The sequence below is a fragment of the Acinonyx jubatus genome, chromosome D1 (assembly GCF_027475565.1).
Source record: "Acinonyx jubatus isolate Ajub_Pintada_27869175 chromosome D1, VMU_Ajub_asm_v1.0, whole genome shotgun sequence".
Classification (NCBI taxonomy): domain Eukaryota; kingdom Metazoa; phylum Chordata; class Mammalia; order Carnivora; family Felidae; genus Acinonyx; species Acinonyx jubatus.
The window spans coordinates 103732439-103751997 of record NC_069390.1 but is presented as its reverse complement, the minus strand read 5'-3'; the positions used below and the strand labels follow the sequence as shown (position 1 = coordinate 103751997).

The window sequence follows — 19559 nt, the reverse complement described above, 5'->3', positions numbered from 1 at the left end:
CCGATCCCCATCCCAGGTCCTCGGTTGCCCAACTGGCATGAACAAATTCAGGCCGGTGGGTGACGGGCGTTGGGAGCAAAACAGAGCACACTTGTAGTCCAAGCATCTTAACTGGGCCAGCGGTCTGTGCGTGCCCGGACCTGCCTGGGCTGGTCTTCACCATTCCTTCTGAGGGTCTCCGGGCCGTGGCGCCCCTCCACCAACGGGCAGCAGAGGGCGCTGTGATCAAAGCAATGAAAGCGATCGCGTGGCTTCTGGAGCAAGTTCACAGGTGAACTCCGCCCTCTCGCACAGCTCAAACTCCTGTGCCTCAGACTCCTGAGTGAAGCCCGTTCTCTCCGGCAGCTGTGGGGTGCTGAGCGTCGCATCCCAGCCTCTACTGGCCGGCTTCTGGGGAGCCCCTCGAGCGAGCTGCAGCAGGTTGGGATGCGTTCACACCTTCCCGTCCGGTCCCTGTGCCCAAATGTGACTCTTGGGTCTCCCTGAGCCCCGGCTCTAATCCTCCCTCCCCCCCACACCGCCCCCCCACGCCCCCTCCAGCCTACCTTCTCCCCGCCCCGTGACCCCTCTCCACCTGCCCCAGGGCTCTTAGCCCCACCCCACCCCCCACCCCTGGGGCTTTGTCACCCCTTTGCCACTGCTGCAGGGCCTGCCCAGAATGTTCTGGAGCAAGCTGGGTGTCCGAGCCCTGGGCTGCTGTCCCTGGCGTCTGCAGCCCTGCGGGCAAGCAGGCAGTGATGTCTCTGACCCCAGGCTGCTGAGGCTGCTGCCAGGGCCGCGGAGGAGGAGGCGGGGCGCAGGGGGCGCCTAGCGGGCCCGTACGCAGCAAGCCTTAGTCACCAGCTGGGGCTCCTCCGCCAAGACCTCCGTGCCAGGCAGGAGCAGTGGGCCTCCTTCTGCTCGGCGCTGATGGCAGCTCGGCGGCTGCTGAAGGCACAGGCGGGCTCCAGGCCCGCCAAGTCCTCCCAGGCTGGGCCCAACCCCGAAGGGTGTGTATCCACCGAGGCTGAGGCAGGCATGAAGAGATCTGGCTTAGGGGAGGAGCGAGGATGGCTTCGCGGGGTCCCGAGCGGGCCACGCCGCCGACGTGTCCTTTCTCCATCCCAAACTGCGCTTCCCCTTATAGGCCTACCCCTGTGGCCCTGCAGGGAAACCCCCAGCTGGATGCCGTGCTGAGCCGCCTGTCCCAGGCTGTGCTGCAGGAGGGCCACCGCCTGAAGGCCTGGGGCGTCCTGGGCACCGGCACTGGGGCAGAGCTGCTGCGGCCAGGTGCGTCCCGCTCGGCGTCTGGCAGGGCTCCCCAGGAAACGTGGCGCTGCGTTCAGGGCAGCAGGCCCCGCAGAAACGTGGTCCCTCCCCTAAGACACCCGGCAAGGGAGGAGGGGAGGAGAAGGGCATAGCAAAGTGGAAACCCCCAAAGTTGGGAGGGACTTCCTGTGCGGTGCCCCGGGCAAACGGCTGTGCTGCAGAAAGAGCCTCAGAAATGGGAAGGACAGAGGAGGAAACCCGCAAAACTACCACAAAGCGTAGCTTTACATCTAAGGGAGCACTTCTTGAGAGCACAAGCCTGACACATGGGTGCAAGAGGCCACATTTGGAAAATGCTGGACTTCTGGAAGTGAAGGGTGGGAAAAGGATCCTCTGGGTTCTCTGTGGGCACTCCGAGTTCAGGGAGATCCCAGCCCCATCAGGTCACCCCACAGGCTGTCAAGACCATTTTCCCAGGGTCCTCCCGGGCACTGCCAGCCTGCAATACGATGCTATCGCAATGTCACGTCTTCAGTGGGAGAGCATGCCCCGCACTCAGCAAAAGACAAGATCCCCTGCCCTCTGGGAGCCCTTGCTGTTGGGCTGTGCATGGGGTTCTTACCAACTCCTTCCAGGCACCAGCCCAGGGAGCTCCCAACCCGCCCCCTTGGCCTCACACCCAGGGCTGAGCTGTTGTTTGACTTCCCGCAGCCTCAGCGGGCCCTCAAGGGGGCGCCGATGACATCCGTGTGAATCCGGTCACCAAGCTGATGGTCCCCAGCCCCAACTGTGCAATGCTTCCGGCCAGTGGCCATGCAGGGTCCATACCTCCTGGCTACTTCGTCCACCCTGACACCGGGAGGGTGCTGCCTGAAGCTGGAAACCTGGGGTACGATCTGCAGGGAGCTACCCTGGTGCCCACCACTGACTTCGGTTCCGGTGAGACCCTGACCATTAAGTAGCACCCGCCCGCCCAGCCCAGGTCTGTTGGTGCCCTCTGGAATGAACCCCCAGGGGGCACGGGGCAGGGAGCAGGGCTCTGTCCTTGTACGGTGGGGTGTGATGACGAGCAGAGCAGTAAACGCCTCCTCCCCCTCCTCATTTGAGCATTGTGGCTGCAGAGGGTGCCGGTTGCAGAGGGCAGCTCGGTGAAAGAAGGCTCTGCAGGGCTGGGGCAGGGAGGCCGACATGTCAAGAGGACCAACACCTTCCTGTCTCCCTGTCCAGGTGGCGTCCGAACGTCAGAAGCTGCCATCCTCCCCTATGTGCCCTACCCGACCTGCCCCGCCACAGGCTCCCCTCCAACCGCCCGCCTGCCCGTCCTGCAGCCACGAAGGACGTCACAGATGGGGGCTGTCATGACAGACCCTGCAACTGGCATCGAGGTGCCCGTGCTAGCTGTGACCCTGCACCCTCAGACGAGGCAGTGGCTCGCTCTTGGGGGCACATACTGCAACCCTCTCACCAAGACCTTGGCCCCTCTAGAGCTGGGGGGCCCCATGGAGGATCCAGTCACTGGAGGCATCTCGCCAATCCTGGGAGTCGGGTTGGATGAAGACACAGGTGTCCTGTCAGCCTCAGTGCTGTGCTCCCAGCCTCTCCTGTCCGCCCTTGGCCTCCCGTTCCTCCTGCACCCTCCGTGCTCCGGTCCAGGCTGCAAACTCCACCCCAAACCCCTCTTTCCACCCTTCCTCCTCACTCTGCTCTTACCCCACCTTCGTTCTGCATCCCGGCTTTGCTGGCCCTTCCCCATCTCCAGCACGGTGTCCAGGGGGGAAAGAGACCCGAGCTGGCTCTGCAGTAAAAGTAAGGGGAGGTTTTCAACCAAGAAGGGGCATTTGCTCCTCCCACCACCTCTCTACCCCTCGGCCCTCTCCCCTTCCCCCATCGTCTAGTCCCCCACGCCTGTCGCTTACTGTGTGCAGGCCCTAGCTCTCCTTCATTCCTCATATCCCTGCATCTCTGCTCAGACCCCCTTCTACCTCACCCTCTGGGGTTCCAGGTCAGGTGCTTGCCCTGGGCGGGCTGCGAGACGCCTCGGGGAACCTTATGCTGCCTGGCGACAGCTTCGAGGAGCCACTGAGCAGGAAGACAGTCCGGCTCCAGGGAGCTGCGCGACAGGAGGGCAGGACAGTGCCCCACACGGGAGGATCACAGGCCCTGCTGGATGCCAACGTGCTGGTGGCCCAGAGGCGAGTGCTTGCTGTGCTGCGCAGCTACCAGGAGAGGCCAGGGTCAAGGATGCAGGGGCTTCTGGAGGCTGCCATCAAGGACATGAGACAGGCACTGGCCTTGAGTCTGCACCATGTCCTGCAGCAGGCTCGGAGACTGGAGCGGCAGCTGGAGACAGCAGGTGGCATCGCGGCTGGCGGAGGAAGGCTAGGTACCTGTTCACCTAGACCTAGCTCTCAGGCCCTGAAATCCCAGGCCCAGGCTGACCGGGTGCTTGGATACTCACATCTCATTAGCTCACGGACAGGACTGCAGCCTCACAGGTCAGGTACACACGGGACCAAGGGAAGAGAGAAGGGATGTGATGACTTCATGTCCGACCCCATGAACGCTCGGCTTGAAATCTGCCCTCTCTCGCCAACCCTGCTGGGTCTTAACGTTATGTTTGTAAAGTGTATATTCTCTCGTTTATTTCACAGGGCTCCCAACACCTTAATGTGTTATAACACGCACTTTGCACTGAGGAGTCAGGAAGTTAGTGACTTGACCAACCAGGGTCCTACAGCTAGTGAGCTGCACAGCCAGGCCTGGGTCCTCGCCTCCCTTCTCTCCCTTATTCAACCATAACCTCCAGCTTCCCATTCATAAATTCAGGAAAGGAGTCACCCCTGCCTCCACCTCCCCTCTACCTCTCCTAATACGAGGACGAGGATGGGCAAGGAAAGGAAGTAGGAGGGACATCTTCCTGGAGCTTATCTCACTCATTCTTTCTAGAAGCTTCTGCCCATGATGTGACAAAAAAGAACCAGGGTGTGGGGACAGAACTGACTTGAGTTTGAAGCTCTGCCCCACCATTTATTAACTCTCTGACTTAGTTTGGGCAAGTTACTAAACCTCACTCTGCTTCTGTTTTAACATCTTTAAAATGAAAATAAAAATAGTATATACTTCAGAGTTAGTTGTACACCCAAACAAAATGTAATATATGTGGACTTCCTAGCTCAGGTTTCTGGTATATAGAGAGTGCTCACGAATATTTGTTTCCTTCTTTTATCTTTTTAGTGTGGCCTGGAAGTTGTTCTCAGCTTCTCAAAAGTCCTGTCGTCACTCACTTTCTTCATTCTGAATTCAAAATGCTAAGCTGGGCCCCAAAGGAAACAAATGCAGTCTTTCTAGGGAAGCCTCTATGGTCAGCGTCAGGGATATAGCTCTTTGAGCCTGGAACTTGACCCTCCACTCCCCTTCTCTGCCCCCTCCTCTTGTCTTAGGAATGATGTGCTATCCAGGGACAGAGCTGTGGGTCCCAGCCCTCTATGGGATGGAGATCCCAGACCCTGAGGGCTCGGGGCTCATGGTGCCCATCCTGGGCATGGAGACTGATAGGAATTCTGGTGACCCCACACCCCTGGCGGGTTCGATGGAAGATGCGGATGGCAAAGGTAGGAGGGAACTGGGGGCCTGCGAAAGCCCCAGGGGGATCTGGAATGTGACTTAGCCCCGGGAAAGAAAACCCTGGAAAGCTCAGGAGGGGTACCCCCAACCCATTTGCTCAGGAACCACAGAATAGGGCCATTCCAATGCCTCCACTAGGGCTACTGGGACCCAAAATAAAGTGCTCAGAGATTCCAGAACCCCAGGACCACAGGTCATTTATCCCCCACTGAGAAAACCGGGTCCTTTCCAAAACCAACACTTCAGAACCTCACCCTCAGGGTCTGTGGTCTCCAGGAAGCTCTCCAGTCCAGATCAGAACCTCTCAAAGGGCAAAAAGGGTTCTAAGGGCTCCTTTGGCTCCATTCCAGCCTTGTCTACCTCTTTCAATGACCACCCCTCCCTTCTTTCCCTCTTTCCCGCAGGTCTTGTCCCAATCTCGATTGGGGCTCAAGCCATAGACCCCTTGACTGGGGAACCTGGTCCTGTCATTGGTGCTCAGACAGATCCCTGTTCCGGAGTGGTGGTGCCCATTGTCCAGATGCTGGAGGCCCTACCTCGGGGAGTGAGTGACCCCAAGCTGGTATGTAGGAGCAGTTTATGCTGTAATATGCAGCTGCGTATTAAATACCCTCTATGTTGCAGGCACAGTGTTGGGTGTTGAGATACAAAAATACTAGACAGGGCTCCTCCCCTCAGGAAACTGGCCGGCCATGGCTTCCCTCCATGATCATGGTTTGTAAGGGTGTTAAGGGAGCATTTAGCAGGGGGCATCTAAATCACATGGAGGAGAGCTCAAGGAAAGCTTCCCTAGAAGGCAACACTTGGGCTGAAACCATGAGTCAGAAATGGCCCCAGCGGCCAGCAAGCCCAAGGGTGGCCAGTGTGAGACCACAACATTTCCAGGAGAGTAAGGGAGGTGTTGGGGCCAAGGCAGCAGGGGAGGCCAGTGAGGAAGGGAGGAAACAAATCACAAATAACCCTGGGTGCCTGGCTGAGGCCCAGAGATACGACTTTATCGTGAAAGCCATGGGGAGCCACTGAAGGATTCTAAGTAGACGTGTGATATGATCAGATACGAATATTCTTAAGACTCTTACATTTGGAAAACTTGGCACGACACAAAAAGAAAATAAATTACTTGTAATCCTACATTTTTTAATGTATGTAAATGAAGAAGCACGACATCCCTCTTCCTCATTCCTCTTATCCCATCTGCCATCAGTAGCCCCCCACCCAGACACTACTCCCCTCACCCCCGTCTCCCACAAAATGCAGCCACTATTAACAGGTTGGCATACCTCCTTCCAGACATCTTTATGTGTGGGCGTGTGTACATATAGTCAGCATTCTAGAAAGTTCCCTCTGGCAGCAGTGCAGAGGATGGATGGGAACAGGGCCAGGCTAGAGCAGGAACCCCGTCGGGAGGTTATTGCAATAATTCAGCCCTTGGCAGGCCTCCACGAAAATGGAAATAACTTAGGGTCCTCCTGTTATGTTCTCAGCCTAGTGCATTTAAGGAACAAAGATGGATATGCCGTAAAAGATTCTCGCTAGAAGCCAAGACATTTTAATTGTAGCCCCGACTCACAGTTTCCCAGATGAGTATGAAGGGGTGATAGAAGGGGATGAGAATCTCCTGCTGTCATGTACCCACCTGCCCTGCCCTCCCAAGAGGAAGGTAGGAACAGGGGGCCAGGTGGCTCCAGAGAATCCAGGCATTGGAAGGAGCGAGAAGGAGACTGGGAACTTGAAGAAGGCACTTGGTTATGATTTTTCCATCTACAACCAAGTCGACCGCCTCGCTAAGCTCAGTCACGGACACCCAGGGGTGAGGGAGGCCCGTGTCTGGAGAAGCCCGGGATCATCAGCCAGACCTCAGGCCACGAGGAAAAACCATGTGCGAGCCTAAAACAAGCTGGATGTTGCAGCCGGATGCCCTGGAGAAGGAGCTGAGAGCCCGGGAGCAGTACTGGCACCGCCGGGAGCAAGAAGAGGTGCGTCTAGCGGAACACCTGGGGCACCTGAGCCAGGAGCTCCTCTCCGTTCCGGGCAAAGATGCCCAGCGACAGGTGAGGCCCAGAGGTGCCACTTCATGGTCCCCACACAGACCTTTACCCAGACGACACAGGTTTCTTTTGTAAGTGTGGAGCCTTTGTCACGCCTGCTGACAGAAAACATGGAACCCACCGCAGGGCAGACAGAGTCCTGGGATCCTTGGCTCCAGGCCCTAGCCTCTGGTCACCCCTAAGTGTCTCAGGACAGAGGAGGAGGAGGAGAAGGAAGAAGAAGAGGAGGAGGAAGGGCCAGCATGAGGGGGCCCAGCCCAGAGCTCCTGCCTTCCTCTCCGAGGCCTCTTTCTTTGTGCTTCCTGCCCTGTGTAGCTGAGGGCTGCCGAGGAGGCCTGTGCTGCGCTGGAGTCCTGCCACCTGCAGGAGACTCAGAGGAGAGCCAGAGCCCTGAGCATGCAGAGTGGCCCAGAGCGGGGCCTGCTCTCTCGAGGTGGTACAGCATCCCCTGGGCCCAGATCCCCAGGGCAGAAATCTCGGGAGTGGGGAGCCCCTCCTGCCCTCTGAATGTGCTCACCTCCCAGGCTCCCAGCCAGGCCCTGGCTCGGACCTGGCAGGTGCAGTAAACCACTGTGTCTTTTCTTCTCCCTGTCCCCAGACATGGCTGCCGTTACATGGCTCTTCTCTCTGCCCCTTGCAGCAGACAGAGAGGAGGGGGAGCAGGAGGCACAGGTGGCGCTAGGCATGCAGAGAGTCCTGCAGAGTTTAGGACACGCAGCAGAGAAGCTAGGGCAAGCGGTGGGCCGGCTGCGGAGCCAGGAGGAGGAGACGTGGCTACAGCAGAGTAGGGGTCAGAGCCCCCAGATCTGGAACCGTCTCAGGAAGGTGAGGCTCGGAGGCTGATGAGAGGGCCCATGTACAATGCGCGCATCCTCCTATGTCGTGAGATGTGGTTCTTCAGGGCGATGTAATACTCAGGGATGGGGGTGCCCTGAGGAGAAGTGGACGGGCTGGGAGGGGAACAAGAAGAGAGAGAAAAGCTCTATTTTCATTTGGGCATTTCATTTCCTGTGCTCTAGGTGGTTCAGCATCTCTCTGATGAGTTTCAGGAGGTGGTAAGGGAGAGACAGAGCTTTCTCGATCAAGCCCTCGGTCACTTACAGTACCAACGGGAGCTTAGCCGCCTCCACCTCTTGCACACCCAGGTACGGACTCTGGACTCGGCCAAGGAGATCTGCATGTCCAATTTGGTGGGGGCTTCAGCGAGAAGCTCCCAAAGCAGCCACATGGGACAGGTGGGAACCATGCATGGAACCAGGTGCTGACTAGATTTGTCCTAGATTGTTGCCTCAGGAGCCCCTGCGTGTTTGGAGAATTACCCTGGAGACAGATTCTATGGAACAGTCACGGCTTCTCTAAGGGACCAGGCTGCTGCCTGCCCACTCTTGATCCCCTTCCTGAAGAGCCTCACTGCAGCGCTAGTGGGAGCTCAAGGTTATGGTCCAGGACCAGAGGATCAGGGGCCAGGAACAGGTAAGGCTGGTCACTGGCCCAGCATTCATTTCTGCTGCCAATGTTGGCCATGTTTTGATAAGTTCTAATAAACCATTAGGGCTTCTGGCACTGTAAGGGTGTGGTCACAGTACGTTCCTTCCTTCAGGAGGAATACAGAGAAACCCAATGTATTAGTTATATATTGCTGTTACCACAGACTCCCAGAAAATTCTGTGGCTCAAAACCACAAACATTTTTTATTTCACAGTTACTGTGGGTCACGAATCTGGGTGCAGTTTAGCTGGGGGCCAGTGCCTCAGGGTCTCATACAGGCTACATCAAGGTGTTGGGCCAGAGATGCAGTCATCTCAAGGTTCACCAGGGGAATCAATTCCCTGCCACCTGGACTTCACAGGACAGCTCACAACATGGCAGCTGGCCTCCTTCAGAGCAAGCAAGTGGGAAGGGGCAAAAAAGAAAAAAGAAAAAAAAATGGAAGCCACAGTCTTTCTGTATCCTGATCTCATTACTTGAGCCATATTTGATTCATTAGAAATGAATCACTAGGTCCAACCCACACTCAACCAGAGGGGATAACACAAGGGGGTGGATACACATAGGGGAATCATGGGGGCCATCTTACAGGCCACCTGTCACTTGTAACACTACATCTGGCTCTTTCTTATTTAGCCCCAGTCCTGTGCTCTTACTGCAACAACTATCCCCCGTCTCTGTGCAGATACAGATAAAGTTGACATCGCGTGGACCTCACCAGTCTTTTCTACCCTGAAGAAAGTAGACATCTGGTCCCAAGCCCTCAAGGAGGAAGCTGCACTACAAGCACAACTGCATCACCAACAAGGTAACCTCCTTTCCCTGTAGCCCCTGCTTGGAACTTTCATGGCGCACTGAATGTGTTCGATGGTGTGACCCCAGGGACTGGGAATGTCAGAATCTTGCGTCACCAATTATCCCTTTCCCCTCACCCCCAACCTAAGATTCCTAAGAGATTTTTCTGTATAAGGAATAACAAATAGGAGTCAAAGTTCCACTGTAATACTAATATGGTCAGTTTCAAAAGGGAATTCCTAAAGGCCTTCTATCTTTCCACTAAACACTGAATCTAAATCTTGGGATTTTACCCCATGCTGGCCAGCCACATGTTACAAGCAGTTAATGGAAAGTGTGAGACGCAGGGAGATAGGCAGAAGACAAAGAAAAGGAAGACCTTGCACCAAAAAGGGACTCCAGATCACTTTACCAATACCACACCTTGACGTTCGCAGTCAAAAGAGAATGGCTGGCCTTGCCCTGAAGAATTAGATCTGTTTCAATCCACTCAGTGCCCAAGTGGAAGAGGATTAAGAGGAGATACCGTATGCCTTTCAGTTGACCACAATGCAAGCCATTAGTCAACGCAGTTCCATAAACATCCTTGAATTTGACCAGGGATCTGCAAACTATGGCCGGCAGGCCAATTCGAGCCAGCTGTCTGTTTTTGTGTGACCCACAAGCTAAAAATAGTTTTGCATTTGTAAATGATTGGGGTGGGGGAAGTCAAAAGAAGAATAACATGTGTACGGAGGGCTTTGCAATTTGTCCTGCGCTCTCCTCACTCTTTGGATACGTTAGCTCCTTTAATCTCTACACCAACCCAGTAAAGTAGGTACTTTCACTCATTTTATAGAGAGGGAAGCTGAGGCATCCCAATAGGTCCAGTGAGTTGTCAAAAATCAAGGAGTTCAGCTGGAATTCAGTCCCGCAGCCTGTGCTCTTAACCTCCCTACCCATGTGGACAATTATCCAACGCTGCAAAGGCACTGCCAAAAGGGGGTGCAGGCGGTATATGGTGGTGAGTTCCCAGGAGGACACATCACTGCGTTTCAGAGAAGGAAGGGAAAGCGCCGTGGGAGAGGGAAGCCACACTTCCAGCACAACGATGGGAACGCTGAATTTGAACCCCAGTTTTGCCTCTTGGCCAGCAGTGCCTAAAATACTTATTTTTTGGACCCTTTACAGAAAATGTTTCCTGACCCAGAACTTGACTAATTAATTAATTCCCCCTCCTTTGGGGGAAAACTAAGAAGAGTGTGAACAGAGAAGTGGCTTCTCTCCCACACTTCAACCTCCATTGTCCTACGATGGTATTGACTTTACGATGTTGAAAGCAATTTTTCATGCATTGTCTTATTTACACCTGGTAACCCAAACTCTAATTCTGTAAGATGGCGAAAGATTATTAACGTACGTTTTATAGATGAAAGAGCTGATGTTCAAAGAAGTTTAGTGTCTTTCCCAGGTTCTTCCAAAACCTGGACCAGAACTCAGGTCTTCTAGCTACTAGCCCAGGATTCTTTGCTATGCCATGCTACCCAAGCTTTTTTCATTGTCTTCTCAAAAATAAAAAGATCATACAAAATGCTTAAATACCCAAGGCCCATTAGAGACAATCTGTGAGGAAGTGAGATTATTTTGTTAATAGAGCTAGCATTTACTGAGTGCTTGCTATGTGCCAGTCCCAGTTCTGAGTACATTACATTTAGTGCTCCAAACAACCCTATGAAACACGTAGAAGAAAATTGGTTGCCATCCTCTCCAGACCCTCATCTTTTTGTTGTTGTTCTGGGCACCTGTGTTCCTATTGACTGAGGCTCACTTGCTTTTCCATGAAAATGGGCAGGAGGATCCAAGGCCCAGTGTACGTATCTGGCATGGGTGGAGGGACCGATCGATGCAAATACACCTTTTCCTAAGCTGAATTGTGTTGCTGTTGCCCTTACTAAAATCATCACTGTACAGAAAAATCAGTGGAATCGTTACTGTGTTCTCTTTACCTCTGTAGCCCCAGAAAACTGTTTGCAGGATGTCCCGAAACCTCAGATAATGCTGAAGGAAGAGCTTATCGCTGTGCAAGCCACAGACCTTTCTGCCAGGGAGTTTGTGGTTTACCAGTATGGCCTCTCCATCCTGGACCTCCTCACCCCCCAGCTTCAGGTAAATCTGGTTTCCTGCCTGTCTATGGAGCAATCATCATGCAGCCAAGGAGGTCATGGTGACCACAAAGGAGGCTTTCAGGTGGTAGATATACCTTAGGATTAAGCAGCTGGAACAGAGTACTTAGTAATCTCTCTTTTAAGGGGACTGATAGAAGTCATTTTACCAATCTACAGTCCAATGTCTCAAATGATGGTGAGGAGAATCAATTAAGTACTTTGTACATGCCAGAAAATGTTCTAATAACTTGCATGAAATAACTCATTTAATCACGAAAACCCTATGCCATACTATGATTTTTTTTCTCATGTTTTTGTTCAAGTATAATTAACATACAGTGTTATATTAGTTTCAGGTACACAAACAAGGTAGTGATTCAACAGTTCTCTACATGACTCAGTGCTCATCATGCGAAGTGTACTCTTAATCCCCTTCACCAATTTTCCCCATCCCCACCACCACCTCCCCTCTGGCAACTACCAGTTTGTTCACTATATTTAAGAATTTGGTTTCTGGGGCGCCTGGGTGGCTCAGTCGGTTAAGCTTCTGACTTCAGGTGACGTCATGATCTCGCAGTTGGTGGATTCAAGCTCAGAGCCTGGAGCCTGCTTCCGATTCTGTGTCTCCCTCTCTCTCTGCCCTCCCCTGCTTGCACTTTGTCTCTCTCTCAAAAATAAATAAACATTAGAAAATTTTTAAAAAAAGAATTTGGTTTTTTTGTCTCCTCATTGTTCATTGTTTTGTTTCTTAAACTCCACATATGAGTTAAATCATATGGTGTTTGTCTGTCTGACTTACTTCACTTAGCATAATGCCCTCTAGGTCCTTCTATGTTGTCACAGCAAGATTTCATTCTTTTTTATGGCTAAGTAATATTCCATGATATAGATATATAGATATAGATATAGATGTAGATGTAGATGTAGATGTAGATATAGATATAGATATAGATATAGATACAGACATAGATACAGGCATCTATCTATAACTATGTCTATATCTACCACATCTCTTTTATCTAGTCATCTATTGATGGACACTTGGGTTGCTTCAGTATCTTGGCTTATTATAAATAATGTTGCAAGAAACATAGGGGTGTGTATATTTTCTCAAATCACTGTTTTCATTTTCTTTGTGTAAAAATCCAGTAGTGGAATTACTGGGTCATATGGTAATTGTATTTTTTTAATGTTTGTTTATTTATTTGGAGAGAGAGCAAGAGAGTGTGTGATCAGGGGAGGGACAGAGAGAGAGGGAGAGGCAGAGAGAATCCCAAGCAGGCACCACACTCAGTGCAGAGCCTGATGCAGAACTAGATCCCACGCCGCTGGGATCATGACCTGAGCTGAAAGCAAAAGTCAGACGCTTAACCAACTGAGCCACACGGGCACCCTGGTAATTGTATTTTTAAGTTTTTGAGGAACCTCCATATTGTTTTCCACAGTGGATGCGCCTGTTTGCATTCCCACCAGTGGTGCACAAGGATTCCTTTTCTCTGTGTCCTTGTCAACATTTGTTATTTATGTTTTTTATTTTAGCCATTCTGACAAGTGTGAGGTGGTATCTCATTGTGGTTTTGATTTGCATTTTCTGGAGGATGAATAATGTTGAGCATCTTTTCATGTGTCTCTTTGGCATCTGTATGTCTTCCTTGGAGAAAATGTCTATTCATGTCCTCTACCCATTTTTACTCAGATTGTGTGTGTGTGTGTGTGTGTGTGTGTGTGTGTGTGTGTGTGTATGTGTGTGTGTTTGGTGTTGAGTTGTAATGAGTTCTTTATATATTTTGGATATTAACCCCTTATCAGATATATCATTTGCAAATATCTTGTCCCATTCAGTAGGTTGCCTTTTTGTTTTGTTGATGGCTTCCTTCACTGTGCAAAAGCTTTTTATTTTGGTGTAATTCCAATAGTTTCATTTTACTTTTGTTTTCCTTGCCCTAGGAGACATATGTAGAAAAAGGTGTCTATGGCCAACATCAAGGAAATTACTGCCTATGTTATCTTCTAGGAGTTTTGTGGTTTCAGGTCTCACATTTAGATCTTTAGCCCATTTTGAGTTTATTTTTGTGTATGGCATAAGAAAGTGGTCCATTTTCATTCTTCAACATAAATTGTCCAGTTTTCCAAACACCATTTGTTAAAGAAGCTTTTTCCAATTTTATATTCTTACCTCCTTTGTCATAGATTAATTGACCATAAGAGTATGCGTTTATTTCTGGACTCTCTGTTCCATTCCATTGATCTATGTGTCTCGTTTTATGCCAGTACCATACTGTTTTGGTTACTACAGTTTTGTAGTATATCTTGAAATCTGGAACTGTGATACTTCCAGCAATGTTTTTCTTTTTCAAAATTGCTTTGGCTATTTGAGGTCTCTTGTGGCTCCATAGACTTTTTAGGATTATTCATGCTAGCTCTGTGAAAAATACTATTGGCATTTTGATAGGGATTGCATTAAGTCTGTAGATTGCTTTGGGTAACATGGACATTATAGCAATATTAGTTCTTCTAATCCATAAGCATGGAATATCTTTCCATTTGTTCGTGTCATCTTCAATTTCCTTCATCAGTGTTCTATAATTATCAGAGTACATATCTTTCACTTCCTTGGTTAAGTTCATTCCTAAGTATTTTACTATTTTCAGTGTAATTGTAAATGGGATTGTTTCCTTAATTTCTCTTTCCACTACTTCATTATTAGTTATAGAAATGGAACACATTTCTGTATATTAATTTTGTATCCTGTGACTTTACTGAATTCATGCATCAGTTTTAATGGTTTTTTGGTGGAGTGTTTCGGGTTTTCCATATATAGTGTCATGTCACCTGCAAATAGTGAAAGTTTTCCTTCTTCCTTACCAACTGGGATACCTTTATTGCTTTTTCTGGTCTGATTGCTGTGGCTAGAATTTTCAGTGGTATGTGGAATAGAAGTGGTGGGAGTTTATATCCTTGTCTTATTCCTAATCGTAGAGGAAAAGCTCCCAGTTTTTCACCACTGAGTATGCCATTCGCTGTGAGCTTTTTATATACAGCCTTTATTATGTTGAGGTATGTTTCCTCTAACCTACTTTGTTGAGGATTTTTATCATGAATGGATGTTGTATTTTGCCAAATGCTTTTTCTGCATCTATTGAGATGATCATATGGTTTTTATCCTTTTTTTGTTCATGTGATATATCACGTTGATTGATTTGTGAATATTGAACCACACTTGGCACCCCTGGAATAAATCTCACTTGGTTGTAGTGAGTGATTTTTTTAATGTATTGTTGGATTCAGTTTGATAATATTTTCATGAGGATTTTTGCATCTATGTTCATCAGAGATATTGGCATATAGTTTTTTGGGGGGAAGGGTTGTAGAAATTTTTTCTGATATTGGTATCAGGATAAGGCTGGCCTCATAGAATGAACTTGGAAGTTTTCCTTCCTCTTATATCTTTTGAAGTAGTGTGAGAATAGGTATTGCCTCTTCTTTAAATGGTAGAATCCATGTGTGAAGCCATCTGGTCTTGGACTTTTGTTTGTTGGGAGTTTTTTTTTTTTTTAATTATTACTGATTCAGTTTGATTGCTAGTAATCAGTCTGTTGAAATTTTCTATTTTTTCCTGTTGAAGTTTTGGAAGGTTATATGTTTTTAGGCATTTATCCATTTCTTCTAGGTTGTCCAATTTGTGGGCATGTAATTTTTCATAATATTCTCTTATAATCATTTGTATTTCTGTGGTGTAGGTTGTTGCTTCCCCTCCTTTATTTATTTGAGTCATTTCTCCCTCCTTCCCTCCCTCTTCATCTCTGTATATTTTTATGAGCCTGGCTAAAGTTTTATCAATTTTATTGATCTTTTCAAAGAACCAGATCCTTGGTTCATTGATCTGTTCTAATTTTTTAGTCTCTATTTCATTTATTTATACTCTAATATTTATTATTTCCTGAATTCCACTGGCTTTGGGCTTTGTTTGTTATTCTTTTTAAAGCTCCTTTATTTGTAAGGTTAGGTTGTTTGAGATTTTTCTTGGTTCTTGAGTGAGGCCTGTATTGCTATAGTCCTTCCTTTTACAACAGCTTTTGCTGCATTCCAAAGATTTGGGGCCATTGTGTTTTCATTTTCATTTGTCTCCATATTTTTTTAAATTTTTTCTTTTATGTGCTGGTTGACTCATTTATTGTTTAGCAGCATGTTATTTCGCCTCCATATAGTTGTGTTCTTTCTAGATTTTTTCTTGTGATTGACTTCTAGTTTCATACCATTGTGGTCAGAAAATATTCATTCTATGATTTCAGTCTTTTTTAATTTTTTGAGACTTGTTTTGTGGCTTTAACATGTGATCTGTTGGGGAAAATATTCCATTTGCTCTTGAAAAGAATCTGTATTCCATTGTGTTGGGATGAAATATTCTGAACGTATCTGTTAGATCCATCTGGTCCAATGTGTCATGCAAAGCCACTGTATCCTTGTTGATTTTCTGTCTAGGTGATCTATCCATTGATGTAAGTGGGGTGGTAAAGCCCTCTACTACTATTGTATTACTTACTATTGATTTTTTCCTTTATGTCTGCTAATAGTTGCTTTATGTATTTTGGTGCTTTCATATTGGGTGCATAAATATTTACAGTTGTTATATATCCTTGTTGGATTATTCCTTTTATCATTAGGTAGTATTCTCCTTTGTCTCATGTTATGGTTTTTGTTTTAACATCTATTTTGTCCAAAAGAAGTATTACTACCTTAGTTTTCTTTTTGCTTCCATTTGCATGATAAATGTTTTTCCATACCTTCACTTTCAATCTATGTCTTTAGGTCAAAGTGAGTCTCTTGTAGGCAGCATATAGATGGGTCTTGCTTTTTATCCATTCAGTCACCCCATGTCTTTTGATTGGTGCAGTTGGCCCATTTACATTCAAACTAATTATTGAGGGTATACACGTAGCTGTGTTCCCTGCCAGAACGTCCAAAGTAATTATTGATAAGTATGTATTTTTGCCATTTTGTTACTTGTTTTATGATTGTTGTGTAGTTCTTCTCTGTTCCTTTCTTCTCTTACTCTCTTCCTGTGTGGTTTGATGGCTTTTTTAGTGATGTGCTTAGACTCCTTCCTCTTCATTTTTTGCCTATCTATTATAGGTTTTTGATTTGTGAATACTATTAGGTTGATATATAACATCCTATGTATATAGAAGTCCATATTAGGTTGATGATCACTTAAGTTTGAACCTATTCTAAAAGCACTAAAATTTTGCCTCCCTCCTCCACATCTTATCTATATGATGCCATACTTTACATCCTTTTACTTTGTAAATACTGTGACTGATTTTTATAGATATAATTGATTTTACTGCTCTTGTGCTTTAACCGCCATACCAGTTTTATAAGTGATTAATCGATTTTTATTATGTTTGTATTTACCTGTACAATTTTTTCTTTGCTAATTTTTTTACTCCTGATGGTGGCCTTTTCTTTCCACTCAAAGAATTCCTTTTAATGTTTGTTGTAAGGCTCATTTAGCGGTTATGAACTCCCTTTACTTTTGTCTTTCTGGGAAACTGTTTCTCTGTCCTTCTTTATGAATTATAGCATAGCTGGATAGAATATTCTTTGTTGCGGGCTTTTCCTTTTTAGCACTTTGAATATATCCTGCCACTCCCTTCTGGCCTGCAAAGCTTCTGCTGAAAGATCCACCCATAGCCTTATGGGGTTACCCTTGTTAGGTAGTGTTTTATTTTCTCTTGCTGCTTTTATTTTCTCTTGCTGTTTTCCATACTAATTATGATGTGTCTTGGTGTAGACTTCCTTGGACTGATTTCACTGGGGGCTTTCTTTGCCCCCTGGGTCTGGATATCTGTTTCCTTTCCCATCTCAGGGACATTTTCAGCTATTATTTCTTCTAATAAGTTTTCTGTCCTCTGCTCTCTGTCTTGTCCTGCATCCTCTGATCTGTTCTTGATTTCTTCTGGTGTGTTTTTAATTTCAGTTATTGAGTTATTTTTCTATTGTTGGGCCTTTTTTTAATTATCTATTTGTTGAAGGTCTCACTGAGATCCTCCACTGTTTTCTCATGTCCAGTAAGTATCTTGATGACCATTCCTCTGAATTCTCTATCAGGCACATTGCTTATTTTCATTTCATTGAGCTCTTTGCTGTGGTTTTTGTCCTGTTCTTTCATTTGGAATATACTCACTCCTCTGTCTCTTCATTCCGTCTAACTTTGTGTTTTGTTCCTATGTGTTAGGAAAGTCCGCTAAGTCTCCTGCTCTTAAAAGTAGGGGCCACATGAAGAAGAGGTCCTCTAGTGCCCTAAAGTAAAATGCCCCCTGTTTAGCAGACCAGATGCTTCAGCGGTATCTCCTGTGTGTGCGGTGTGCACCCTACTCTTGTGACTGAGATGTGTTTGCCTTCAGTCCATTCAGCTGCAATGACCCACTTTGCCTGTTGTGGACAGGGTTTGGTCCCTGTACTCTTAAGGGGCCGCTTTGGGCTTATAGTTGTATCAAACGAGATGCCTGCCCTCAGCTCATTTGCCAAGGCTTTAGTCACACTTAACTGTAGGGTGCGTTCCCTGTGTTGTCCTTGAGAGGCTTTTGTTGGTGAGACCTGCAGTCAGACCAGGTGTCTGCCCCCCATCCCTCTGTTAGGGTTGCAGTGACTCTGAACTACAGGGCTCTCTCCTCGTACTGCCCACTGTGAGATTTTGTTGGTAGGTGGGATTAGCAGTCATTTGAGACGTCTGCTCCCAACCCTTGCTGGGGCTGCAGTTGAACTGGTGTGTGGTTTTCTCCCTGTTTCACTGGGGGTTTCGTTCCCAACCATGTCCCCATCCCTCCTACCGTTTTTGATGTGGCCTCCTCTCTATGACTAACTGTGAAGAGTCTGTTCTACCAGTCTTCAGGTCATTTTCTGGGTCAGTTGCATTGATATGGCTATTCTAAGTGTATCAGTGGGATGAGGTGAGCTTAGGATCCTCCTACTCTGTCATCTTCCCAGGCTCCTATATCTATTTTTTTTCTCATTTTAAAAATAAGGTGGGAAAATACAAAGTGGTTGAGTTAACTTACCCAACATCACACAACCAAAAGGGTAGAGCCAGGTGAGGACTCAAGCATCATGCTTCACAGCCCCCATGCCTGACTGCCACCCTCGAGTTAGAAAAGTAGTAAGTTAATGCTTATAATTAGCATAAATATCGAACGCAGAAATACTCTTTCCACTTTCCTTTAGTGTATACTGAATCTCCTTATCCTGTTACACTTGAAATTGATGTTCCAACGCATTTACTTCCCATTAATTTGGTTGGTGCTACAGAGCTGAGCCACATGAGAATTTTTTAGCAAGAGGATGGGTTTGGGTTTGGGTTTTATTTGTTTCTTATTCTTTTCAGGCTCCTGAAATCACCCTGCAGATTGCTTCTCATCTGCCTGCCATGGAAGCCTCAGACAATGCCTTCGAAGGCTCCTTCTTCTTTCAGGTGCTGCAAATTCAGCCCCAGAGGCGGGTTTGTAAAATTCTAGGGTCTAAAGAGATAGACAGAAGCAAAAAGAACAAACACTATAAAACATTTTTCTCTCTCAAGTCCTGACATACTTTATCCCTCTTGGTAATAAGTCATTTAGTAAGACATAATAAATGTCACCACGTAAAAGCTTTCTCTTAATTAGTGAAATGGGTATGTCCCGGCTTGTGTCCAGAGAGAGAATCATAATGGCTTTGTGCCTGTTGATGAATCTCTGTCATCAAAGTCGGTGGTTCCAGCCTCCGCAAATCCTGCACAATCAGCATCTTTCCGCAGAAAGGGATCGAAATTGTTCTTGTGCTTGCAGTTCCTCCAATATGTAGGATTGGCAGTGCCTTGGTGGTAGCCCTAAGCCAGTATACACAGACCTGAAACACTGATAATGGTTCATTGGTAAACAGTGATTGTGAGAGGGGGCACTGCTAACCAATGCTAGAGGACTAGGATGCGGGTCACACTTGACCACTCGGTTGTTGGGAAAGTTAATTAAGACCAAAAAGAACTCCCACACTGCACCCTCCAGGCATCATTTCACTTGATCCTCAAAGCTATCCATGAAGTGGGCAAGAATTTAATCCCATTTTACTGATGGGGAAACAAACTCAGGATTCACCGACTACTGGAGTACTGTGTGTCCGGCATTTGGCCACGTGCCTTACGTGCATTACCTCATTTACAGCTTACAACAACCCAACC

General features: G+C 47.7%; 2 protein-coding genes across 2 annotated transcripts; both read left to right on the top strand.

The window, feature by feature from the left end:
* Positions 1 to 255: 255 nt before the first annotated feature.
* On the top strand, positions 256 to 3822 carry LOC128311700 (uncharacterized). Its single transcript, XM_053202644.1, has 3 exons — positions 256 to 420; positions 1960 to 2187; positions 2476 to 3822. Exons 2-3 carry the CDS (start codon positions 2019 to 2021, stop codon positions 3141 to 3143), a joined length of 837 nt encoding a protein of 278 aa, XP_053058619.1. The 5' UTR covers positions 256 to 420; positions 1960 to 2018; the 3' UTR covers positions 3144 to 3822.
* Positions 3823 to 5984: 2162 nt separating this feature from the next.
* Positions 5985 to 18929, top strand: LOC128310982 (uncharacterized). Its single transcript, XM_053202555.1, has 6 exons — positions 5985 to 7745; positions 7940 to 8065; positions 8201 to 8393; positions 9094 to 9216; positions 11197 to 11348; positions 18732 to 18929. Exons 1-6 carry the CDS (start codon positions 7428 to 7430, stop codon positions 18927 to 18929), a joined length of 1110 nt encoding a protein of 369 aa, XP_053058530.1. The 5' UTR covers positions 5985 to 7427.
* The last annotated feature ends 630 nt before the right edge of the window (positions 18930 to 19559 follow it).

Coding starts and splice junctions, on each gene's coding strand:
- LOC128311700 (XM_053202644.1), top strand. CDS start 2,019: ATGGTCCCCAGCCCCAACTGTGCAATGCTTCCGGCCAGTGGCCATGCA. Junction 2,188..2,475: donor CACCACTGACTTCGGTTCCG/GTGAGACCCTGA, acceptor CTCCCTGTCCAG/GTGGCGTCCGAACGTCAGAA.
- LOC128310982 (XM_053202555.1), top strand. CDS start 7,428: ATGTGCTCACCTCCCAGGCTCCCAGCCAGGCCCTGGCTCGGACCTGGC. Junction 8,394..9,093: donor GGATCAGGGGCCAGGAACAG/GTAAGGCTGGTC, acceptor GTCTCTGTGCAG/ATACAGATAAAGTTGACATC. Junction 9,217..11,196: donor ACAACTGCATCACCAACAAG/GTAACCTCCTTT, acceptor TTACCTCTGTAG/CCCCAGAAAACTGTTTGCAG.